The sequence below is a fragment of the Panthera tigris genome, chromosome C1, assembly GCF_018350195.1.
Source record: "Panthera tigris isolate Pti1 chromosome C1, P.tigris_Pti1_mat1.1, whole genome shotgun sequence".
NCBI classification, from domain to species: Eukaryota; Metazoa; Chordata; class Mammalia; order Carnivora; family Felidae; genus Panthera; species Panthera tigris.
The window spans coordinates 78,219,239-78,246,487 of NC_056667.1; the positions used below are offsets into that span (position 1 = coordinate 78,219,239).

The window sequence follows — 27,249 nt, forward strand, 5'->3', positions numbered from 1 at the left end:
TATAAAAACAGGCAGGGGGACAAAACAGAAGAGACTCATAAATATGGAGAACAAACTGAGGGTTATTGGAGGGGTTGTGGGAGGGGGAATAGGTTAAATGGCTAAGGGGCACTAAGGAATCTACTCCTGAAATCATTGTTACACTATATGCTAACTAATTTGGATGCAAATTTTAAAAAATAAAAAATAAAACAAGTTAAAAAAAAGGGGTCCAGTTTCATTCTTTTGCATGTTGCTGTCCAGTTTTCCCAGCACCATTTGTTGAAGAGACACTTTTTCCCACTGGCTATTCTTCCCTGTTGTGTCGAATATTAATTGACCTTATAATTGTGGGTTTATTTCTGGGTTTTCTATTCTGCTCCATTGATATACATGTCTATTTTTGTACCAGTACCAGAGAATGTTATTATTTTCAAAAGTTATGCTGACAAGTATTGATTATTTAATATGAATGCTAGTAAAGCTTTAATAAACTTTAGGTTGGCAGAAGAAACACAATTGACCAGGCTATTGATCTTTTACTTAGCTTCTGATCTTTAATCAGATACTTCTCTCTGTTCAGAAAAGTATTACTTAGCAGATGCCTTCCCAAGTTGCAGATATGGTACCTAAGAGGAAATAAGCACTTTCACTCATTCTTCTTTGGAAAACCCTAAACTTAAAAAGTAACTGTCAGTTTGCGTCAAAGGTCCATTTCAGGGTTAAAAATCACACCTTGACCTGAGGGTAGTTCCATCATCTTTCATTTATAACGAATTTCAAAGTTTACTTTCAAACCAGTCAACATGAAGCTAATTTAAAACTTAAATGCCATTCTTTATAATAGAAGTAAAAGCATACTTGCTAGTATTATAGAACTTTATACTTAAGGAGTATGTTAGAGTTTTTCACATGGAGTCATAATCTTTTTTTTTTAATGCTTATTTATATTTGAGACAGAGAGAGAGAGAGAGAGAGAGAGAGAGACAGAACATGAACAGGGGAGGGGCAGAGAGAGAGGGAGACACAGAATCCAAAGCAGCCTCCAGGCTCTGAGCTGTCAGGACAGAGCCCAACGCAGGGCTTGAACTCAAGGACCGTGAGATCATGACCTGAGCTAAAGTCAGCCACCCAACTGACTGAGCTACCCAGGCACCCCTACACAGAGTCATAATCCTAAATCATGAACCAGGGCAACTCCCACTTTAACCTCTCCCAACACCCAGAGATGAAGCAGCCTCCTAATGATGCTATAATCCTCACCACTTCTCTATGGAGGCAACTTGACATGCGAATCTAAGCTATACCCACCCCCTTAGATGAAGGGCATCCCTTCATGTCCCTAGACATACACTTACTACTTGCCTCTTGAAAGTGTTTATAGATACAGGAAGACAAAAATCACATGCAGCTCTCCTTAGTAAATACAGATAGTATTGATTTATATCTACATCATGTATATTTTGTCTAGGCTCTTTTCTCAAGTAAAAATGTAAATTGTTTTCTTATTCAAAGTTCTACAAAAATATTAAGGGAATCTTTTCACATTAGGTAACGTAAGTATACCATTTTTTTAAATTGAAAGTGAAAAACAAAATTTGTGTGACTTTGTAGCTTGTTAAAGCATTTGTTTATTATCATACAAAATAATGACATTTTCTATATTCAGTATGACATGACAGCATTTTAAAATAACTGGTATATGAATGCTGAGAAATCTTTATATGATAGATATATTAACATCTCTCAATAAGAAAAAAATACATTGATTTCTCCAAGACAGTCATAAACATATGCCACAAGAAATAGTTTGAAAGGAGAAACTGACAATGTCACTGGTCTGATTTCAAAAAGTTCTTGAAATAGGCAAGTGCACAACATAAATGGCCATAATGTGTTTTAAAAAGTAATTCATAAGTTTATAATTTGGGGATATCATAACATTTTATGAGGAAGCTAAAGCATTCCTCTTTTATTACTGAAAATACCGTTATAAGAGAGGCAAGAAAAAACTCTCTTATCAACGATCATTATCATCTCACCGGTAAATGAAGAAAAGTAAGGCCAAGAAAAAGGAGCTTGATACAAGGCAAATCACATGCCTGAAATCTCATGATAAAGCATATTACTCATCTTAATATCACATAACATTAGAATTCTTTCTACTTTTATTTAAGTTCAAAACCACTTCAATAAAAATGCTTGCTATATAAGCATTTATAACCCAAAACTATCATTTGATATGGTTAATTTCTATCATCTTTGGGGAGGGAAATCTACATAACATAATGACTTTTAAATTTATTTGGTAGATCTAGCTATGGGCCACTTTTATATTGATCTGACTTAATGGGATCTATTTTAGGTTAACTAATCCTCAGAGATACAAATTCCTTAATAAAGCAGTCAGAAGTATTTTTAAATATTAACCAAAACATTCATAAATCATGTCAAGTAATGCATTAGCAAGACCAAAATACCTCACTTTCTGCTTCTATTTGCAGCTTTCAAAGCATACCTCTCTGCTTTCCCACCTTCCCAAATGCCCTCTTGTACTCCATGATACCCCTTTCCTTCATATTCCACTCTTCTATCAACTAGAAAAATGATCACATGTAATTTACATATATCAAATGACTGAAGTTAATTTACACTATAACACTGGCTAATCCCAAAGTACTGGTATAACACCCTACTTAAGACTGGGACATCACCAAGCATAAAGATTTTCTTTTTCAGGGATAGAAAAAGGAAGTCTGAAATCATGCATTATCTAAAGGTAAACCTTATGTAGACCTATTAGGGTAATTGCTGGGGGTGGAGGGGAATATCCCTTGTTACTCTGCCCTCCCTAACATAGACTGCTAAAAACCCAACCATCCTCTGCCTCCCTTTCCTTTTCTTTGCTTGCCTGTTTAGAACACAGCAGCTGAACACACTTATACTGACTTAAAACATAGGCATTAAAGGCCAATGACAGCATCTAAACACAGTACCACACTTCTTCCTCCCAGGTTAACATTCAGCGACCTCTGGCAATTAAGAATTTGATTTCTTTTAAAATACACTTTTGTGGGGTGCCTAAGTGGCTTGGTGATTAAGCGTCCAACTGTTGATCTCAGCTCAGGTCTTGATTTTGGTGTTGTGAGTTCAAGTCCTGTGCTGGGCTCTGTGCTGGGTGTGGCCCCACTTAAAGCAACAAAATAATAAATAGATAGATAAGATTAATTTAAAAAGTACACTTTCAGAATGTAGCCCCTTCATCAATGGGGGTAATGTGTCATTGAAATCTCGCTTTTTTATCTGCAGACCCCCAAGAAAATTTTGAAAGCTATACATCCCTTGGCACATCCTTAAATTGATACTTAAAATCTTTCACCGTAAGTTTAAGTAGTTGCAAAGGAGTAACTTCTAACATATTGTAAATATTGTAAATATTAAAAGTTTATTTATATATTTTTGAGGTGGGGTAGACAGAGAGGGAGAGAGAATCCCAAGCAGGTTCTGGGCTATCAGCACAGAGCCCAACACAGGGCTGAACTCAGAAACCGTGAAATAATGACTTGAGCCAAAGTCAAGAGTTGTACACTTAACAAACTGAGCCACCCAAATGCCCCTCACACAAATTATTTCTAACGTATTTTATGTTTGAAAGTTTTTTACTGGACAGTGTTATATTTTTCCTCAATAAAAATCTGCCTATGAATTAAAAATAAACTTCTCTTTATTTTCTGTAATAAAAGACTTCAAGTATTAAAACAATTTCTTCTGGCTTGAGTTTTCTTTACAATTATTATTACTAACCAATCAATTAAAATATAAATATACTGCAAAATTTTATTTTAAAGATTCTTAAACATAATAACACTTTATTAAAGAGATGGGTGTGAGGGGAAGTCAGGTGGTCGCTGGCACCACGCCCACCACAGTATGTCACCAGAAGGAAAATGGCAGATCTGGAGAAGCAGTTGTCTAATGAGGAGAAGGTATGTACAGCAGCAAAATTCATTATTCATGCCCCTCCTGGAGAATTTAATGAGGTGTTTAATGATGTTCGGTTACTGCCTAACAGTGATAATTTTTTCAGGGAAAGGACAACTCATGCATTTGCACAGTCTATAACTTGGACCAGTTTACTCCAGTAAAAATTGAAGGTTATGAAGATCAGGAATTGATAACAGAACATGGCAACTTGGGAAATGGAAAGTTTTTGGATCCCGAAACCAGAATCTGTTTCAAATTTGATCACTTAAGAAAGGAAACAACTGATCCAAGACCATATGAAGCAGAAAATGCAGTTGAGTCATAGAGAACTTCAGTAGAAACTGCTCTTCGAGTTTATGTGAAAGAACATTATCCAAATGGGGTCTGCACTCTATATGGTAAAAAACAACAACAACAACAACAAAACTAGATGGATAGCAAATCATTATTGCATGAATAGAAAGCCATCAGTTCCAAGCAAAAAGTTTTGGAATGGTCATTGGAGGTCAGATTGGAAATTTACCATCACTCCTTCAACCACTCAAGTGGTTGGCATCTTGAAAACTCAGGTTCATTATTATGAAGATGGTAATGTTCAGTTAGTGAGTCATAAATATATACAAGATTCCCTAACGGTGTCTAATGAAGTGCAAATAGCAAAAGAATTGATAAAAACTGTAGAAGCTGCAGAAAATGAATACCAGACTGCCATCAGTGAGAATTATCAGACAGTACTTTCAAACTTTACATAGTTAGTTGCCAGTTACATGTACTGAGATTGACTGGAACAAGACCTTAGCTACAGGATTGGCAAAAAGATGCAGAACGCATAAGATGAACATTGCATGATTGGATCACTTTAGTGTCTTTGAGTTTTAAAAAAATCATTGCAGGGGTGCCTGGGTGGCTCAGACGGTTGGGCATCTGTCTCCAGTTCAGGTCATGATCTCACAGTTGGAGAGTTTGAGCCCCGCATCAGGCTCTGTGGTGACAGCTCGGAGCCTGGAGCCTGCTTCAATCCCTGTGTCTCCTTCTCTCTCTGCCCCTCCGCAAGTTGTGCTCTGTCTCTCTATGTCTCTCAAAAAATAAATAAATATAAAAAAAAATTTTTTTTAAATCATTGCAAAAGTATTCAGAACTGTCAAGCTACCCGATCAAATAGGCTGCTGCCATTTAAAATCGCTGTAATTAGTTTGGTTAGAGCACAGAGCTTACCTAATCAACCATTATTTTTCATTTCTTTTGTTCAAAGAGGATTGAAAATCAGTTTAGTTTAAGTGTTTTTTACTTTCTGTTATATTTCTTACAATTATGAGATGCTTCCTCTAGATTCATGTTAAAGGTTTTTGAAGTGTTTCAAAAATATTTTACTTATCATAACCCTAAAATTGTTGTCTTTTGGTTTATGAAGTGAATAACTTTTGATATTTGCCCAGTTCTTTTTAATGGGGTCAACATGGACATTCTAGTTTAATGTGGTTGATGGATTTAACCATATAGACTGCTAAAGAAATTATCTACCTTTTCCCCTTCACTTCCTCCATTTATGTAAGATTGAGATTAGAGGGAAAGCATTTTCTTTTTTTTTTTTTTCTTGAGGGAAAGCATTTTCTACATCAATTATGTTTGAACCTTTCAAGGTCATTTAGCTAGCTTAGTGTTTAACTAAACTTTGTTTTTTATTTTTTTTAAGTTTATTTATTTATTTTGAGAGAGAGAGAGAGAGGGAGAGAATGCATGTGCACAAACTGTGAGGGGCAGAAAGAAAAGGAAACGGAAAATCCCAAGCAGGCTCCCTGTTGTCAGCACAGAGCCCTACAGTCACAGAGCTTGATCCCACATACCTTCAGATCACAACCTAAGCCAATATCAAGAGTCAGACGCTTAACCAACTGAGCCATCCAGGTGCCCGTAAGTAAACTTTTTAAAAACAAGGCCAATGTCTAATGATTTTTTGAGATTCTGAAATTAAATGAGAATAGTTACTTCAGGGGGGCCTGGGTGGCTCAGTCGGTTAAGCGTTGGACTCTTGGTTTTGGCTCAGGTCATGATCTCACGGTTCATGTGTTTGAGCCCCGCATCAGGCTCTGTGCTGATAGCGTGGAGCCTGCTTGGGATTCTCTCTCCCTTTCTCTTCATCCCTCCCCTGCTCTCTCTTTCAAGATAAATAAATAAAATTTAAAAAATTTTTAAAAAGAGAATACTTATTTCAGAAATGCATTTAATGCTTTTTTTCTTGTGGCAGTTACACAAATTAGCTTGAATTCCATATGTCCCTGAGTTATTTTTACCATAAAGCCATAAATGTATTATAACAAGGGAAATCATAATATATATAATCCTGAACTCATAAAAAAATAAATGAATAAGAGGTGCCTGGGTAGCTCAGTTGGTTGAGCGTCTGGCTTAGGCTCAGGTCATGATCTTGTGGTCAGCGGGGTTTGAGCCCTGCGTCAGGCTCTGTGCGTCAAGCTTGGAGCCTGGAGCCTGCTTCAGATTCTGTGTCTCCCTCTCTCCCTCTCAAAAATAAACATTAAGAAAATTTTTAAAAATAAATGAATAAAATAAAAAATAAAAAAAAGATATGGGTGAGATTTTTCTTCTTCAATTCATTCACGTTTCCATGTAGTGACTATTATTTTATTGCCAGGATAAAATAGGGCTCAGCACCAATTCTATCCCTACTTTAGTTTTCATAATGTTAAATGGTGAGGAACCTGCTTCACATAAATGAGGGAGGAGAATGGACGTCTTGTTAGAGCAATTATTTCTCAATGCTTCAAACTTTTTTGAACAATGTAAAAAAAATATAACAGTAACCTACTATCAAAAATATACTTAATAGTCTATTAGTTAATTAGCAAACCAATTAGGCTCTCTCTCAGTTTTGTGAGAACAAAAAAATTGGAAATTATTTGAATTGCAAAAGAAACTATTATCCATCGTTACTTGAGACAGTGTTACTTAATCATCCACTATCTTCGCACAGATACCAGTATTCTCCATTGCCCTTTGGTGTCCTGGTGTTTTTACATCCGGGGACCTTTGTGAGATATGAACTAGAGCAATATGCCTTTCTTTTGTAATCATGTGAGAAGGGCAACAGTGAAAGAGAAGTGGGAGAACAGACCCCACACCTCCATCAGAAGCACATTCCTCGGGAAGAATAATGTTAGGAAAAGTATGTGGGGAATGTAAAGACCTACAAATGGCTCCCTTAAACCAGGCCCCACACTCCTTGAAAAGCTATCCCATTTAAAGATAAAAGTGAAGGGCTCCTGGGTGGCTGACTTCAGCTTAGGTCATGATCTCGCAGTCCGTGAGTTCGAGCCCCACGTCAGGCTTTGTGCTGACAGCTCAGAGCCTGGAGGCTGCTTCGGATTCTGTGTCTCCCTCTCTCTCTGTTCCTCCCCCACTCACACTCTGTCTCTCTCTCAAAAATAAATAAACATTAAAAAAATTGTTTTTTAAAAGATAAAAGTGAATGTGCATCTGCAGCCCACAGTACCAGCACCAGCCCAGGGACTCCATGGAAGTGAGCAGTACATGATTTTTGATGAGAGAAAACTGCAAGAGCAAAATGATAAGCACCAAAAATAGCAACACGATATATCAAAGGAAGAACCCCACCTAAAAGCTAAGAATCAGACTGAAGCAAATTAAGTTGTTGCTTAAAGCATAATAATTAAAGCCTTTAAATTTACCAAACCATTCTGCTATTACAGAATAAAAAGGCTTGTTTATCCCTTCTTCTCTGTCCTAGGGGAATAAATTATCTCATGAGTCTTTTACTTCACCAAAGTGCTACTTAAAAGCTGATGAAATGTTTAAGCAATTGATTACATTAATAAAAAAGTCTTTACAGGACAGAGGTACGATCAAAACCAAAGGGTAGGTAACACTGATTAAGAGGAAAGGATATGCTCTCTGACAGTAATGCCAAGGTCACAGTTTTTGCCTGCCTGTCTCCTGCTCTTTAGTTAGATCTCAGATTATTATCCCTTCCACAAGAAGGTTCTCCAACCAGCTGGCCAAATAGATGTCCTGATACTCATTATCACATAACCTATTTCAATTATTGCATTGTACACATAGCTGCCCAATGTTTTTGTTGCTTATTTTTTAAAATGCATTTATTATTTATTCATCAGTGCCAAAACAACTCCAAAAACTCCCAAAAGCAACATGTGAATTCTATGAGAGCAGAGATCTATCATGTCACTGCTGCAAGTTCAGTGCTTACCTGGTACCGAGCACATAATAACCTTGTTGATGATAGCCTATAGAAATCAGGCACAATGGGAATGCAAGCTGGTGCAGCTACTCTGGAACACAGTATGGAGGTTCCTCAAAAAACTAAAAATAGAACTACCCTACGACCCAGCAATTGCACTACTAGACATTTATCCACGGGATACAGGTGTGTCGTTTCGAAAGGACACATGCACCCCCATGTTTACAGCAGCAATATCAACAGTAGCCAAAGTATGGAAAGAGCCCAAATGTCCATCGATGGATGAATGGATGAAGAAGATGTGTGTGTATATATATATATATACACACACATACATACATACACACACAATGTAGTATTACTCGGCAACCAAAAAGAATGAAATCTTGCCATTTGCAACTATGTGGATGAATTGGAGGGTATTATGCTAAGTGAAATCAGTCAGTCAAAGAAAGACAAAAATCATATGACTCATATGAGGACTTTAATAGACAAAACAGATGAACATAAGGGAAGGGAAACAAAAATAATATAAAAACAGGCAGGGGGACAAAACAGGAGAGACTCATAAATATGGAGAACAAACTGAGGGTTACTGGAGGGGTTGTGGGAGGGAGGATGAGCTAAATGGGTAAGGGGCACTAAGGAATCTACTCCTGAAATTATTGTTGCACTATATGCTAACTAATTGGGATGTAAAATTTAAAAAACAAAAAGTAAAATTAAAAAAAAGAAAAAGAAATCAGACACAAAATTGATGATAATTCTAAGACTCTAATCTTTGAGTAGTTTTTTCTCTTTTTTACTAAAGTAAACTGTTGATATTATATAAGATTTTCTGAAAAATTGTGTCATTGCATCTTTATTCCTCTGAAGTTATTTACCCTAATTCTCTTGTCTTTATTGAAATAATTCATAAATTATGTAATGCTTAAATAGACATTGCAGCCATTAAGACAAACAGGTTAGGTAAATATTCATAAGACAGATAGTTTAAAATTCACATCGGGGAGTGGGGTGGGAGGGAGGGGAAAGTGTGTGATGGGCATTGAGGAGGGCACCTGTTGGGATGAGCAATGGGTGTTGTATGGAAACCAATTTGACAATAAACTTCAAAAAATAAATAAATGAAAATTTTAAAAAAGGAAAATAAATAAAATAAAATAAAATTCACATCAGGATTTTCAGTTCAAGATGGTAGATTAAGGATGTGTGTTTACTACTTACAGCTTACAAAACCACACTCAAATAAGGGAGAACAAAACAAAAGAAAAGTTAAGGGGTTCACCAGTGGATGAAAGATACAACAAAATTTCTAGAATTCAAAAAGCAGATGGAATTGTGTTGATGCATGAGACAGCCAGAGAAAGCCATAGCCCACAAGGCAACCTAAGAAGAGCTGGAAGCCAAAATGCTTGTTGGAATGCTAGGAGGAATCTAGAGAGCCAATCTGCCCTGGAACACCTGATGGCTCTGGGCTCTAGGCCAGCAGGTACAAGTGAGGAGAGAAGGGAGAAGTGGGGCTAAAGACAGTGGGAATAATTGAAGGTCTGTACTTGGAACTGTTGTGGTTGGCATCCGCATCTACTTCCCCCACCCCCACACAGATCACAGGCATCCTGGCATTAATCCTCAGTTGAAAAGCCAGATAATTGAAAGAACAAATGACCTGGGGAAAGTAAAGGCATCTAGGGGGAGTGTGCCCACAGTAGAGCACTCCTCCAGCACAAGGTCAGGGTCTGAGCACAGGCCTAGAGCAAGCAGGCCAGTCAAGGCATCTTGCCCTACACTGAGGGCTCAGTCAGCCATCCACACAGGTGATAGGTCTAGGGGGAATAGAGACCAACTTTTAAAAAGGCATAGAAGGGGTGCCTGGGTCGCTCAGTTGGTTGAGCATCCGACTTTGGCTCAGGTCATGATCTCACAGTTTGTGGGTTTGAGACCCACATCAGGCTCCGTACTGACAGCCTGGAGCTCAGAGCCTGGAGCCTGCTTTGGATTCTGTGTCTCCTTCTCTCTCTGCCCCTTCCCTGCTCATGCTTTGTCTCTCTCTGTCTCTCAAAAATAAATGTTAAAAAAAATTTTTTAAATAAAAAAATGGAAAATAAAATGGCACAGAAAATAGGGGTGCCTGGGTGGCTCAGTTGGTTAAGCCTCTGACTTCAGTTCAGGTCATGATCTCGCAGTTTGTGAGTTCAAGTCCTGAGTTGGGCTCTGCGCTGACAGCTCAGAGCCTGGAGCCTGAAGCCTGCTTCAGATTCTGTATCTCCATCTCGCTCTCTGCCCCTCCCCCACTTGTGCTCTGTCTCTGTCTCTCTCTCAAAAATAAACATTAAAAAAAATAATAAAATGGCACAGAAAATCCATTTCAGTTCCTCAGTCCTTCTTTCTTAAAATATGAATAGACAACCAAGGATTACCAGGCACATGGGGAAATCCAGCAGCATGAGAAAGAACTGAGAAAAACACATAAAGAATAGGAAACCACAAAAAAGGAACAAATAACTTGGAAGAACTCTTTTGAATTTAGTTTAAAATTCTTAGAATTTTTTTATTTTTTTACTGTTTATTTATTTTTGAGAGAGAGAGAGAGAAAGGAAGGGGCAGAGAGAGAGGGAGACAGAGAATCCGAAGCAGGCTCCGCCCTGACAGGCTGACAGCAGCAAGCCCGATGTGGGGTTTGAACTCATGAACCACGAGTTCACAACCTGAACTGAAGTCAGACGCTCGACTGACTGAGCTACCCAGGCACCCCTAAAATTCTTAGTATTTAAAGAGTGATTAGAAAATGAAAGCAAATCAACAGATGATCTAGAAAGCAAAATTGAGAAACACAGAATGAGAGTATATGGATAAAAATATGGAAATAATAGAGAAACTATAAGAGACATAAACAGTCAATCTAAGAGGTACAACATTTGACTAATAAGAGCCCCAAAAAGAGGGAACAGAAAAAAGAGAGGGGAAAACTATTTAACAAATAATAGAATTCCCCCAGAGCTGAAGAAAGACCCAAGTCTTAAGACTGGAAGGGCTCAGTAAGTACTCAATACAACTAACTGATAAAAAGACCTACCTCTATACATTTCCTCATGGAATTTCAAAACAAGTATAAAAAAGAGACCCTGAACAAGGAACAAAGGTCACCCAGAAAGGATCAATAAACAAACTGGCTTCTTGTCAGCAACAGAGGATGTTAGAAAACAATGGAACTACATCTTCACATTTTCTAAAGGAAATTATTTTCACCCTGAATTCTACACCCAGCCCAACTACGAACAAGTTCTAAGATACAATATATACAGTTTTAGACATGACTCAGAAAGTTTATTTCCCACATATCCTTTCTAAAGAACTTATTTCAGGACACACTCCAGTAAAATGATGGCAAAATCAGGACAGTAAAAGTGGATCCTGTGGAAGACAGGATCCTGAGAAAAGTGATTCCAACCCAGGAGAAGAGTGGAGGGAGATCCTTGTAACACAGCTGTCTGGTAACCTAGAAAAGCAGTTGGTTACAAAGGGGGATGCCGCAGAATAGAAAACATAACTGAATGTATATAGGAAGTGAGGCTATGACAAAGGCATATTATTATACCAAAAAAAATAAATAAATAAATTAGAAGAAGAAAGGCAACTAGAAACTTCCTGGAAAAAAAAAAGAGGCACAAAGAAGGTACATTCCAAATATGAAGCAAGCTTACATTTACCCCAGTTGATAAGGAATTAACGGAGTACGAGAAAAGAGGATCTGGTTGTTATTGATCATAGAATCTTGAGAGTCCAGAGTTCATTACTCTGGGCTTTGAGAGAAGAAAATGTAATCCTAGCACGCAAATTGGCTCTACACTAAATATTTATAGAATCATATTTTACGGAATACTAAAAATAGAGATGCTCTTCATCTTAGGCCAGAACTAACTTTGATACATTTGGTGTCAAGACAAATTTCAGGATCCTAAAAGAAATCCTGGTCAAAAGTGTTTCACTCTTATTTTCTGTGTACATGGCACGAGATGATAAGCAATTCCTATTTGCGGTACTCTCCCTAAAGGTGACAGTTGTTCATTACTCAAACGGTCCAGCACTCCAGAACTAGCTCAGTTCACTTGGATTTGCAGGCAGATGTCAGAAGAAATGTCTGCTCCCCACAGCTGAGCAGACAGTCATCCAGAAAAATAAGGTATATTGACTATTCAGGGAAGAAACTGTGCCCCATAGTAATCACAAATCATAACTCTGTTACTTTAATATAGATCTCAAAGGATAGGCTTTTGAATTATTCTTTAATAGGAATATTAAAAAGCAAGCATGGAGCACCTAGCTGGCTCAGTCGGTTAAGCATTCAACTCTTGAATTTGGCTCAGGTCATGATCTCATGGTTCATGTCTGTCAGCACAGAGCCTGCTTGGGATTCTCTCTCTTCCTCTCCCTCTGCCCCTCCCCTGCTTGCATGCTCTCTCTCTTTCTCTCCCTCACTCTCTCTCTCTCAAATAAATAAACTTAAAAAAAAAGCAAACAAGTATGATTCCTAAGCAAAAAGAAAGTTTTTATTTATAGGGAATGAGCAAACATCACATGTTCTCTTCCCCACTGGCAGAAATATGGTTTAGCTTTTGGAAAAGGGCAAATCCTTGCAGTAATTTGCTTAATAACAAGAAGGATTTGTCCTTGTCTGTTAATTCTACTGCCTTCCTGACAAGGAGAAAGTAACTTCATGCTGCAGTCAGTGGGTCTCAGGTTCATAAGGGAGATTTTCCTTTATAGGAATAGTTAGCAGGTCATAACAGTATGATACTATTTATAGTTTTCATCTTTTAGATTCAACTTATGTGGAGCTTTGGTTGTCCTTGGTAATAGGACAAAATATAAAAGTTATCAACTTTGACAATATGAAAGTGTCACTGACAGAAAGTGAGAAAAACAGATGGAAAAAGAAGCACATGTTCTAATGCCCCTTTTTGAAAATGGGGGAGTCAACAAATATTGTCAAAAGTGGACAAAATGAGAATCACTGTCAGTGTCTAAAGTTACTAAGTAAAGTGCAGAGGAAGTAAAATTAATAATACGACTGCTGTATCAAGCACTGGAAGAGAGAATGGGAGGACTATAGTATAAGAGGGCTGAACACTCATTTTTTTTTTAATTTTTTTTTTAACGTTTATTTATTTTTGAGACAGAGAGAGACAGAGCATGAACGGGGGAGGGGCAGAGAGAGAGGGAGACACAGAATCGGAAACAGGCTCCAGGCTCTGAGCCATCAGCCCAGAGCCTGATGCGGGGCTCGAACTCATGGACCACGAGATCGTGACCTGAGCCGAAGTCGGACGCTTAACCGACTGAGCCACCCAGGCGCCCCTGAACACTCATTTTTTAAAGTGGAAAGTCAATAGATATTATCTGAAATTGATTAAAAAACATAAAATTCTGTTATTTGGAGGAAATAATCTTTTTGACTGTACAACTCTCAGGAAAAGATCTCAAAGCACAAATCTCTAACATTTGTATATTTACTTATAAATATTCTATATAAACTTATGACTATATTAATCTATTACATACCTGTTATAACTTACACAAAAATAGATGTTAAAAGTATATCAGAGGGTGCCCGGGTGGCTCAGTTGGTTGAACGTCCGACTTCAGCTCAGGTCACGATCTCACAGTTCGTGAGTTCGAGCCCCATGTCGGGCTCTGTGCTGACAGCTCAGAGCCTGGAGCCTGCTTCAGATTCTGTGTCTCCCTCTCTCTCTGCCCCATCCCCACTCATGCTCTGTCTTAAAAATAAATAACACATTAAAAAAAAATTTTTTTTTACAAAAGTATATCAGAATAATTTTGAATAGATTTTTTTATCTGGAGGGAATGCTTACTGTAGTAATAAACCAGAAACAGAAAATATTTAGCTATTCTGACAAAAATAAATATTTTAAGATATAAAAAAGTATATGAGAATAAAGCACCTCCTAGGATGTATACAGTTCCTTTCAAACACAGAGCTCTAGAAGTTAGAGGTATAGTTACCAGGAAAGCCAAAAAGATAAGTGGTTCAAAGAGGCTACCTTTCAGGACTAAAGCTGGGGATAAGGAGAAGTAGAAGGGGAGAACAATAATTTGCATCATAAGCTCACCTATATTATTTTACTTATTATATACATGTTTTCTTTTGTACAAAAAATTAATCTAATCAGTCCCATAAACTATCTCTGCTAGTGTTTATGCTGATTCATTCAACAAATATTTACTGAGCATCTAGTCTTGGCTAAGCACAGAGGATAGAGGAGGGCAACGGACATCTTGGCTCTCAAGGAAATCGAGCCTGGGACCAAAGAAAGTTGTAAAAACTGCTGGTGACAAGTATCATTGTATGTGCTGGATATCATGCACACACAGTCTGGAGCACAAAAGAGGCACACTAATACTGTGTGGGGTGTTAGGGAAGGATTGCTAAGAGGTCACTTCCTCTTCGAGTCAAAACCTGAAGGGCAAGTAGAAAACTAAGAATAAACCAGGTAGACAGGAATGCAGGGAAATGGGGAAGGGTATCCTAGGGCAAAGCAGAAAAGGGAGGGCAGACAGGCTGACACATGAGCATGGTGTGTTGGTAAACTGCAAGATTTTCGAGATTGCTAGAGCTTTAAAGGGTGCATAAGGTGGTAGTGGCAGGAATGAAATGGCAAGACAGGAAGGGACCAGACATGGAGGGCCATGCTCAGAACTCTGCATAGTCTCCTGAAGGCAGTAGAACGTCATTAAAGGATTTCATCAAAAGGGAGGGAGACTAGATCAGATTTGCATTTGGGGGAAGATGACTCTGGAAGCAATGTGGAAGATGGAGCTAAAAGGGTATAAATGAGGCCGGAAGGCCATTCTGGAGGCTATTATAGTGGGCCTAACGACACATAAGGAGAGAATCATGGTACCAGCAGGAGACAGATGGCCAATAGATACGTGAAAAAGTACTTACCATTACTAATCGCTGGGGAAATGCTCTTTACTAACTGGAGAGTATCACTAACTGAAAGGGAAAGAAGCAAGTTTTGAGGGGGGTGGAGTTTAGGTTAGGACATGTTAAATACGAAGTGCCATCTAAAGGTAGATATCAAATAAGCAAATCTAAAGTTCTGGGGGAGAGGTTTGGACTGGTGATATAGAGTTGAGACCCATTAATATTTGGGTTGTAGTGTAAGTCACGTGAAGAGCTACAATTACCAACAGAGCTTGTACAAAATGAGAAGTAGAAGAAGGCTGGAATCTTGGGGAAAGTGGGGAGCAAAGGACTAAAGTAACTGAAAGGAAAGGGCAGGAGTATCCACAAAGAATGAAGGAAGGTCAGAGCAATAAGGAGATGGTAAATGAGCCAAGAAGAGCAGCTGAAAAGACAGATCTTGGCATCCTGACTGAATAGGGAAAGGAGGAAAGCCAGAGCGGGGTGGATGGACTGGAAGACATGGGTGTGCAAAGGCCTCAGTTGTGATGATAACACGAGGGTGATGGTGAAAGTAAAGAATAGGAATGCAAGAAAGAAGAAGTGTGTGCTTAGTGTGGGCTACAGGAGCTCAGTATCTTAGAGTGGTTACAGAATATTTTTGAACACATGGAAAAACATGTACATTGTATCATTTTGCACAACCTGAGTATATGCTCAGGAAAAAGGAGAAGATCAGGGTAATAAATAGGCTCTGCATTCACTGGGGACAAATTTAGTATTACTGGATCAGGTGTGACTAAAAATGTTGTCAGCTGATACAGTAAAACAAAACCAAGTGTTATCTTCTTTAAGGGGTTAAGAACAACTTTAATTATAGTAATAAAGAGAAATAAGTTACTTTTTTATTTTTGAGAGAGAGGGAGAGAGCACAAGCGAGCAGGGTGGTGGGGGGGAGAGGGACAAAGAGAATGTTAAGCAGGCTCCACGCCCCGTGCAGAGCCTACACAACACAGGGCTGGACGATCATGAAATCATGACCTGAGCCAAAAGCAAGAGTCTGATGCTTAACTGACTGAGCTACTCAGGCACCCCATAAGTTACATTTTTTTTTTTCTAGGAACAAACTCAAGGGACCCATAAGTTACATTTTAAAGAATGTTTTCCTAGGGTTCATAAAGTGAAATTTTGTACTCTTACTTTAGTTTGTATAATAGTACAAAAGATTTAAGAATAGTATCTACTGTAAAAACAAATATTTTCACACAGCAGCTATTTGTGTCTTCCTTCCTTTAATAAACATCCATGATTCTTCCCATAGTAGTTGTTGGAACAATAAATACAATTCTCTTGGGGTGTGTGCTGACTCAGTCAGAAGAGCATGTGCACAACTCTTGATCTCAGGGTCATGAGTTCAAGTTCCATGTTGGGTGTAGAGATTATTAAAAAAAAATAAACTTAAAACAATACAACTCTTATAAAATCTATTCTATGACAACATCTTCAAACCTAATAGCAATGGGAAAGACATGAATAAAATATTGTAGGAAATGACTGATTTTTTTAATTGTCAGAATTCAGTTGTATTCTTTTTGTGGTAGGCAGAATTCTAAAGATGTCTCCCAAGATTCCCACCCCCTTGGTTATTGAATCAAACACTAATCTATGTATGAAGAGACTTGGCAGTTGGAATTAAGGTTACTAATCAGCTGACTTTAAAGCAGAGATATCCTCGGTTAACTGGGTGTACCCAATGTGACCCCTTAACAGCAGAAGAGAAAGGCAGAAGAGCCAGAGCAATGAGGCAGAGAGGAAATCAGAGAGATATGAAGCATGCAAAGGCTCTACCACTCTCATGGGCTTTCTATATGGAGAAAGGAAGCCATGAACCAAAGAGTGTAGGTGGCCTCTAGAAGTTGAGAACAACCCCAGCCAACAGCCAGAAAGGAAATGGACACCTCAGCCCAAGTATGGAACTGAATTCTAACAACAACCTAAAAGAGTCCAGTACTCCAGAAAGAAAGTCAACCCTAATGACACCTTGATTTCAACCTTTGAAACCTGGAGCAGTGAATGAGCAGGCCAAACTGTACTCAAACTTCTAACCTACAGAACTGTGACATAAGGGTACAAACAAATGGGTGTTGTATTAAGCTGCTCAATTTGTGGTAATTTATTCCAGGAACACTGGAAGACTAACACACTTTCTTTAATTGCTGACTTCAAATGTGCTCTATCAAATCTCATTTTCCTGACCTTTCATGTAACTTTGGACAGAGTTCACACATTTCCAATAATACTCAGTTATTATGAAATCCAGTTTAATTAATTTTCCCCCAACCTTTTATTTTGAAAATCCTTAAATCTACAGAAACTTTAAAAGAATAGTGCAAAAAATACCCTTATACCTATATTCATCAATCGCTAACATTGTCCTACATTTGCTTTCTTTGTCATTCTCTCTAAACATACATAAATATCTCTACCTCTCCTGCTTTCTTTTTCTCTGTATCAGTGGTCCTCAACTAGGAACAATTTTGCCTCTCAGAGGACATCTAGCAATGTTTGGAGACATTTTGACTGTCATTACTGGGGGGTGGGGGGGAGGATGCTACTGGTATCTAAAGGGTAGAGGCCAGGGATGCTGCTAAATATCCTACAAAACAAAGCCCCACACCACAAGGAATTATCCAGCCCTAAATGTCAATAGTGCCAAGGTTAAGAAACACTGCTCTTTATATATGTATATACAAATGTATTTTCCTGAACTATTTGAAAGTAAATTATAGGCATTATGACATTTTTTATGCTAAATACTTCAGTTTACACCTTCTAAAAATAAAGACACTCTATTATATAATACAATTTAACAATGATAACAATGATACAATAATACCATCCAATGTATAGTTCATTTTCAATTTCCCCATTATCTCAAAAAAATCCTTTAGCACATTTTATTCAAAATCCTAGACCCAGGGTGCCTGGGTGGCTCAGTCAGTTAAGCATCCAACTTCAGCTCAGGTCATAATCTCAGAGTCCGTGAGTTCAAGTCCCACATCAGGCTCTGTGCTGACAGCTCAGAGCCTAGAGCCTGCTTCAGATTCTGTGTCTCCCTCTCTCTACCCCTCCCCTGCTCACACTCTGTCTCTCTCTCTCTCTCTCAAAAAATAAACATTAAAAAAAAAAAAACCACCAAAATCCTAGATCCAATCAATGGTACAGAGGTTGGCATATTGGTCAATATTTCAAATTTAAAATAAATAAGAAGCTCTAATTTCAAGCAACCAGGGGGCAGGCAGTAAAACTGATGGTCCCAGCTCTAGGATCTATCAGTCTGTGATTCTGATACCATGTATGTCTGAAATGGATGTAGTAATTAATTCAGAAGGTTGTTAGCATGTTATAAATCTCTCTTGCAAGAATATCCTCGGACATGATTACTCAGTTCTTAGGACAGAAAGGAAACTCTATTTATAATAATCCATAACCCTGTTGAAAAAAACATCAATCTGAAACAATAAATCGAAAAGGAACTTTTTCCAAACAAGATATAAAAATGGCCAAAAAGCACATGAAAAGATACTCAACATAACTTATCATCAAGGAATTGCAAACCAAAACCACAATGAGATATCACCTCACATCCGTTAGAATGGCCACTATCAAAAAAACAAAACAAAAACAAAAACAGAAAATAACAAGTGCTGACAAGGATGTGGAAAACCTGTGCATTGTTGATGGGAATTTAAATGGTATAGCCACAATAAAAACCAGTATGGAGTTTCCTTAAAAAATTAAAAATAGAATTACCCTATGATTTAGCAATCTCACTTCTGGGTATACATAATTGCAAGCAGGATCACAAAGAATTATTATAATTTCCATGTTCACTGCAGCATTAATCACAATAGCCAAGATGTGGGAGCAACCTAAATGTCCAGTGACTAATGAATGGATAAAGAAAGTGTGGTATGCACATATGGTAGAAAATTATTCAGCCTTTAAAAAGAAGGAAATCTTGTCATAAACTACAAGATGGATCAATCTTGAGAACATTATGCTAAGTGAAATAAGCCAGTCATAAAACACGGACTGCATGATTCTACTTACATGGGGTATCTAAAGAAGTCAAACTCTCAGAAACAAAAGCAGAATATGGTTACCAAGCTGGTAGGGAGGGGGAAATGGGGAGATGTTTAATTACAGAGTTTCAGTTTTGCAAGATAAAAAGTTCCAGAGAGCTGTTTCCAACATTGTGCATATATTAACATTATTGTACCATACACATAAAAGTGGTAAGATAGTGGGGTGCCCAGGTGGCTCAGTTGGTTAAGCGTCTGACTCTTGATTTTCAGCTCAGGCCATGATCTCACCACTCATGAGATTATGCCTCACACTGGGCTCAGTGCTGACAGTGCAGAGCCTGCTTGGGGTTCTCTCTCTCTCTCTCTCTCTCTCCCTCTCTCTCTACCCCTCCCTCATTCTCTCGCTCTCTCTCTTTCAAAATAAATAAACATAAAAAAAATGATAAGATGGTGAATTTCATATTATGTGTTTGCGGCCACAATAGAAAACAAAAGAAAAATAACCACAACACCATGATAACATCTAAAAAAATTATTTCATTAAATACCCAGTCAACTCACCCAACCACAAAAAGAACTACTTATTTCTGGCACACCTCGATGGTTCAGTCAGTTGAGCGTCCAACTTCAGTTCAGGTCAGGATCTTGCAGTTCATGGGTTTGACCCCCATGCCAGGCTCTGTGCTGACAGCTTGGAGCCTGGAACTTGCTTCGGATTCTATGTCTCCCTCTGTCTCTGCCCTTCCCCTGCTCTCTCTCTCTCTCTCTCAAAAATAAATAAACACTTTTAAAAATGTAAAAAAAAAAAAAAAACTCTTTAAAAAAAAAGAACTATTTATTTCTAAAGAAAAATTGATCCACTAATATTTTGGTTTTTTTTCTTCAAATATGTTCACTTGACAATACCATAGTTTTTCTAAATTCATATACTTTGTAGATTAAGATTTTTAAGGGAAAATTAGTCAAAAATATTTGAATGTCTAGAAATATGTTAAGAATGTGAGACATTTAGCTTTTCAACCAAATGATATAAAAGATGATATTTAACGGAATGGTATAGCATTGTTTTTAGAAGCAACTTTAAGAAATGAAAGCATTAAAATGTACCTAACTGTAGGAGGGAGGGAGGGAGGAAGGAGGGGAGGAAGGAAAAGAAAGAAGGAAGGAAAAACTATAGACAATGTAAAACAACTTTATAATTGATCAAAATGAAAATGGAGGGGCACTGGGAAGATGACAATGAAGAAACAAACACTATTACTATACGCTACAGCCTGAAAGTATGGTGAGGATGCAATATGCCTGAGAATTCCTCATTTCTTTGAGTTTCTAACAGGGGTAGAAAAGCAACTAATGATAATATCAAATGTTTGCATTATAATTTTATGTTTGAATTTAAGACATTATGGGATGCATACGCTCTCAATATACTCACCAGTCTCAGGAAGCTAATCAGAGTTTTAGGGATTTCATTTCAGGCAAAGGCAAAAATTTAGCTTTGAACAGTAGGTCTAACAAACTTGATGAGAACCACACCACCTATAGTCTTTGGGGAATAGGGAACCACCACCTGCTCTAATTATCCTTAGATTTAAAATAATCCTGGAGGCTGAAAATGGGCAAGAAGCCATTTTACCCTAAGTACCATACTTGATAACATCATCACTTAGTACCAGTTAACCTAGTCAGTAACCCCATCTCGCACTAAATCCCATAAAACAGCCACACTAAGTTACAAAGAACCAAACCATCTACAGCAGTCATTTTTTTAATGTTTATTTTTATTCTTAAGAGAGCGTGAGTGGGGGGAGGGGCTGAGAGAGAGGGAGACAGGGAATCTAAAGCAGGCTCTGCACTGACAGTAGTGTGCCCAGTGTGGGGTTTGAACTCATGAACCATGAGATCATGACCTAAGCTGAAGTTGGACACTCAACCAACTAAGCCACCCAGGCACCCCAACAGCAGTCATTTTTGAAAGACAGTACTAATATAAACCAAAGAGCCTGGTATCAGAAATGTTAAACAAGTGCCCACACCCTAATTAGAACATGCTATTTATCCTTTTTTCATGACAGCTCTACAGAACACATATTGGAACTGTTAGTCATTGTTAAGAAATTTAAAAGTTTTGCAATCTAAAGGGCTTGAAAACCTTTAGAAGTACCCGCATATCTCAAACTTCAAATTCCGTTAGAGTTGCAGCAGCTTTTTAAATGCAACAGGGCATGCAGACAGAATGAGTGGAAAAATGTGTATAATCTAAATACAGAAAATTGTTCTAAATTGTCTTAACTTTCATTCTTCCAAGACTTAATGATAGTGAGAAGGAAGAAGGTATTCTAAACTAAAACTAAGGAATTATAGGCTGTGTTATCAGTCCCACTCAGACCTGAGTAAACCCTAAACAAAGTAGATCCTAATTTGTAGGAAACACACTGCTAAAAACAGATAAATGCAGGTGTCATGCTGGGTCACCACATCCAGTGGGCCAAAAGTAGTATCACTGTAATGATGTGTGGAAGAAAAACACTGCCTAAAAATGGTCTAAACATGTTAATACACCCACAGTTTCCGATCTCGGATGCAGGCCTCTACTCTGTTCAATGTGCCGCAACATTTAGCCAGTCCAGGAAGTACTATTTCTCAGGTAAGTTTTCAACAAAATAGCTGGAAAGGATGGACCTATAAATTAGTATGCTCTGAGAATAATGCCTTGCCATGTTGCTCAGGTAAATGTTTGTTGGCTATCTATTTCAGGCAGGTCATGAGCCCTCCTGACTGACAGAGGCCCCACAGACAAAGTGTGCCTTCACCACTTCTCTGGAAGAAGTACTCCCTGCATCAAAAAGTTGGTATTGATGGGGGCACCTGGGTGGCTCAATCAGGTAGGCATCCAACTCTTGATTTGGGCTTGGGTCATAATCCCACGGTTAGAGGGTTTGAGCCCCGAGTTGACTCCACATTGGCAGTGCAGAGCCTGTTTGGGATTCTCTCTCCCTTTCTTTTTGCCTCTCCTCCTCCTCCTCCTCCTCCTCCTTCTCTCCCTCTCTCTCTCTCTCTCTCAAAGTAAATAAATAAACATTAAAAAATACTTTAGCTGGTTGGAAGGACAAATATTATTAAAATGCCCATATTACCCAAAGCAATCTATAGATTTAATACAAGCCCTAACAAAATACCAACAGCATTTTTCACAAAGCTAGAACAAATAATCTTAAAATTTGTACAGAGCCATGAAAAACCCTGAATAGCCAAAGCAATCTTGAAAAAGAAGAACAAAACTGTAGGTATCCATAATCCCAGACTTGAAGATCTAATATGAAGCTGCAATAATCAAAACAGTATGGTACTGGCACAAAAACAGACACATAGATCAATGAAACAGAGAGCTCAGAAATAAACCCACGATTATACAGAGTTGATATACATACATATATTTATATTGCATATATGTAATAGAATATTACTCAGCCATGAAAAAGAATGACACTTTGCCATTTGCAACAACATGGATGGGGCTAAAGAGTGTAATGCTAAGTGAAAGAGGTGGGTCAGAGAAAAAAAAATACCATATGATTTGACCCATATGTGGAATTTAAGAAACAAAATACATGAACAAAGGGAAAAAGAACCCTTCCCAAAACCAGACTCCTAACTACAGAGAATAAACTGATGGCTACCAGAGAGGAAGGAGGGTGGGAGGAATGGGTAAAATCAGTGAAGGGGATTAAGAGTACACTTATCATGATGAACACAGAGTAATATATGGAATTATTGAATCACTATGTTGTACATCTGAAACTAATATAATACTGTATGTTAACTATACTAGAATTAAAAATTTTTAAATAATAATTTTGAAAAACCACTCTAGTTGGAAAGAGGATATTGGCAGGAGAAATGAAACAAAATACTGATCATTGTTGAGGGCAGGTGATAGGTAGGTGAGAGTTCATTATTCTTTTCTGCTTTATGTATGTATAAAAATTTCCATAATAAAATAGTTTTAAAAGAGAAAGAAACTAGGGGCGCCTGGGTGGCTCCGTCAGTTAAGCGTCCAACTTCGGTTGAGGTCATAATCTCATGGTTCGTGGGTTCCAGCCCCACATGGGGCTCTGTGCTGACAGCTCAGAGCTGGGAGCTTGCTTGCTTCAGATTCTGTGTCTCCTTCTCCCTCTGGCCCTCCCCAAGTCGTGCTCTGTCTCTCTCACTCACTCTCAAAAATAAATAAACATTAAAAAAAAATTTTTTTTTTTAAAGAGAAAGAAACTGTTCTCTTCCTCTCAAGTTGTCTTCTGCATCTTCCCTTTTCCTTCATTGCACTTACTGTTGTCATTATGTATTTCTGGATTATTTAATTAATGTTTGTCTCCCTAACTAGACTTTAAGTTCCATAAGGACCACAAAGACATTTGCTTAGCTCCAGTAGAATTGCTTCCATCTCACAAAGTTTCTGGGATGTGACAGGCCTCCAACATATATTAAGTAAATGACTAAATCAATATGATAAATCATATTATATATACACCTAGATCAATTACCAATAAATGCTCAATAAATAAAAGTGGGGGTGGTGATGTAGATAGCCAGGAATCTTTGGGTGAAGGAATTCAACATATTTACCTGTATGTATTTACTACTTAAATTCACATGCTTTTCTATTTAAAATGTAGCAAAAATGTCACAAAAAATACTTAACTTCATATGCTCATCCTCACTATATTTATGTGATGTACTCAGTTAAGAACCACAATCTCCACTTTATGATACGGAAACTATGGAACTAAAAAGTTAGGAAGTTTTTTCAAGGTCATGATGAACCAGAAGCACAAATGAACAAAGCTCAGCTCTGTTCTCATGCCTCATGCTGTTCTTAAACGAACGTGATTTTATTCTCAGGAAAAATATAACAAGAAAAGAGGAAAAGGAGTACTGTATATATTAATTCAATCTTCAGTGGCTGAGAAACTGAGTACTGTCTAATGGTCTCAGTTGGAGATATTCTGACTTTGCCCAAAACAATTTCAAGGTTGAAGCACCTAGTGGTAAAGGAATTCTAAAAAGCAGAAGATGAGGCATTTAGACAATAGGGAACAGAAAAAAAGTATGACACTTGAGTAATGTGAAGGCCTTTTTTTTTAACTGGTTAAACTAAAAGAGTATAGTGAGGCACAACTAACAAGAAAATTCATAAAAACAATAAATACTAATACCAAGACATTGTTTAAAACACCAGGCCCCTGGGTTCCCAAGTTTAAAACTTATTTATCTAAAATATAATACTAGAATCAATAATTTCCTATTTAATCATTCTTTATATAGAAGTAGCCTACTGGGGCACTTGGGTGGCTGTCAGTTAAGCATGCGACTTCAGCTCAGGTTATGATCTCAGTTTGTGAGTTCGAGTCCCGCATCCCGCTCTGTGCTGACCACTCAGAGTCTGGAGCCTGCTTTGGGGTACTGTGTCTCCCTCTCTCCTGCTCACACTCTGTCTCTCCCTCTCTCCCAAGAATAAATAAACATTTTAAAAAATTAAAAAAAAAAGTAGTCTACTAAAATATCACTATATCCCCCAAATCCTTTTGAAATGCTTAAAATCCAAGTTTACCTTATTTTAGTAATATATAATGATGTGCACATTTGAAAGGCAGAAATACCAAATGTTTGCCATTAATGGAACCACAACTATTTGCAAAACTTATCTTAATTCGGCCAATCTGAAAGCTCTTGAGGTATGGTGCCAAAAAAATGTCACAGCCCATTTATAGAGAACGTTTAGAGACAAACTAATCAAAGTCTAAAATAAAGTTTACCACAAAATCTCAAAAATTAAAAATAAATAGCTAGTTAGTTTTAGTGAAAAACATTTTAAGTATCGCAATAAACTTATTTTGGGGAGAGAGTCTGGAAAGATATTCTATCGTTCATATAAAGGGTTACAAAGAGGTATCTGGCCTAGGTTGAATTCTACAGTGGGTTGCTCTACTGTTCCTTAAGCACAAGTACTACTGGTGGGGCCGCTACAAGGACCCAAGACATTTAGTTTTACTCCTACACCCTTCAAATAGTGGGTTGTCAAATCATGCTTCCAATTTGCAGTGCATGATTCACTGCAAGGTAACGATTTACATGTGCAATTTCCAGACAAGAATGAAAGATTTACTTGCCCCAATGGTTTCTTCTCAACTTTTAAAATAATTTGTAAAAGCGCCAGCTGAGCATGAATTCCCGTCCCCGAATAATTTTTCGATACCTTAAGCCTTTTAATGTAGGCAGTAAAAGGAATACTGTCCTCTGAATGCAGACAACGCTGCTGACCCACGCGAGGCATTGATTTGTAGTTGTTTTTCCACTGGGGTGGTAGATTTGCGCTCAGCTACTCACGATGTCTACTAGGTCCCCCTGGCGACCAACTGTACATGAAGGCAGTAGTAGGGTTCGAAGACACAGACCGGCAGCGGCACAGAGGGTGGAACGGGAAATCATGAAAGACTAACACGCGAACAGTACACATGACATGACTGAGAATTACGTTTGCATTGCTGGGGTATTTGAGATCGGCACCAGACACTGTCCCCTTTCCTTTTAGAAAGCAAACACCCACCCGCCCCTCATGTGTGCTTCTGAGCCCTACCTCCCATTTAAATTACGGGTGAGATGGAAAGACCGAACCAAGGGGCTCAGCACAAGGCACACGTCGCTTCTCGGGGATTTGGAGAAACAGTGATGTGACAAATTGCCATAATTTCCTAAAATATGGTGGAATGACACACCACCTTTCCCACCACAGACCGAAGACACAGAGTCTTGAAAAGCCGACGTGCGGGGCCCACAGGGGAGGAGGAGGAGAGCACCGGACCAGGGAGAAGCCGGCGGCACGTCCCGAGTCCAGGCTGCCGAGCCTCAACTGCTAGGGGCGTAGGGTCGCACCCGGGTCACGTCTCAGGGCTCTCAGAATGCGAGGGGCACCAGGGCGAGCCCGGGCGGGGCGACCTGGGCCCCGGAGCCCGGCGGCCAGGGCGCGAGAGGCGCCGAGGCAGCTGTGGGGGGCGCGGGCAGCGCCGCCGTGGAGGCTGCGGCGCCCGGGCGGCCGGGGAGGGCGCGCCGCCAGGTGCCGGACGGCAGGGGGCAGCGGGTTTCGGGCGGGCGCCGACCCAGTGAGGGAGGAGGGAGGCGGGCGAATCCCGCGCGGCGAGGGAGGGCGCCCGGAGGGCTCGCCGCCGGCCTACCTGGAGGTAATAGGGTTTCCTTAGCCAGGCCCCCGGACAGAGACTCCTCGCCATGGTAATCACACATCGCCCCGCCGCGCCGCAGTCAGAGGCGGACCCGAGCGCAGGCGACCGGGCTCCCCGCCTTCCCCGGCCTCCCCGCCCCCAGCCCGCCCGGGCCCGCCCACTCCTCCGCCCCCGCGGCGGCGAGGGCCGGACTCCCCCCCAGCCCCTCTGCGGAGACAGCGGCCGGCAGTCCGAGGCTCTGCCTCCTGCTCTACTTGCCCCGCCGCCGCGGTTGTCAGAGCCGCTGCCGCCGACTCCGCCATAAAGGGGAGTCGCGCCTCGCCTCGGCCGACATAAATCCAACTGCGCCTCGCGCTTAAAGGGGAGGCGTGCGGAGGAGGCAGAGGGCGCCGCGGAAGCCCGGGTGTCGCACACTCCACGCGGGGAGGGGCGGGCCCGGCCAGGGGCAGCCGGCTCCCGACTCGCAACGCTGCGCTCTCCGCGCCTCCCGCCACCCAGCCACCCCTCCTGGCAGGACTAACGCCCGCTATGGATAGTGCTCCTTCAGTCGGGAAGTGTCTGGGCGGGCTGCATGGAAATTTAAGGGAAGCTTGGGGTTCCTTCCGTGGGGACGGGCTCGTTCTCCCTCGCGCGCGGTGTCCGGTGCGGCCGGGGCAGGGGGCATCTGCCGCAGTGGGTAAGGCCTACCGGCGAAGCCCCCGAGGACTGGGTTCTGCGCTGGTGGCGGAGCGAAAGCGGACGGGGCTCCTTTCCACTCAACTGAGTGTGCGCCTCCCCCCCCCCCCCCAAGCCATTTCGCCT

The 27,249-nt window shown here is 39.7% G+C and overlaps 1 protein-coding gene and 1 pseudogene across 3 annotated transcripts in view; one reads left to right on the forward strand and one right to left on the reverse strand.

Moving 5' to 3' along the window:
* The window catches only part of DIPK1A (divergent protein kinase domain 1A), a 104,367-nt gene extending 77,808 nt beyond the window's left edge, over positions 1–26,559 (reverse strand). The window contains exon 1 of one of the 3 annotated variants that reach the window (XM_042997900.1): positions 26,443–26,559. In XM_042997900.1, coding sequence (XP_042853834.1) covers positions 26,443–26,496 — 54 coding nt within the window. In that variant the 5' untranslated portion in view covers positions 26,497–26,559. Of the gene's footprint in view, positions 1–13,759; positions 13,843–26,442 lie in introns of those variants that run through there. The other 2 variants (XM_042997901.1, XM_042997903.1) reach the window with 2 other exon arrangements.
* Positions 3,927–4,860, forward strand: LOC102953342 (annotated as a pseudogene).
* Positions 26,560–27,249: the final 690 nt, after the last annotated feature.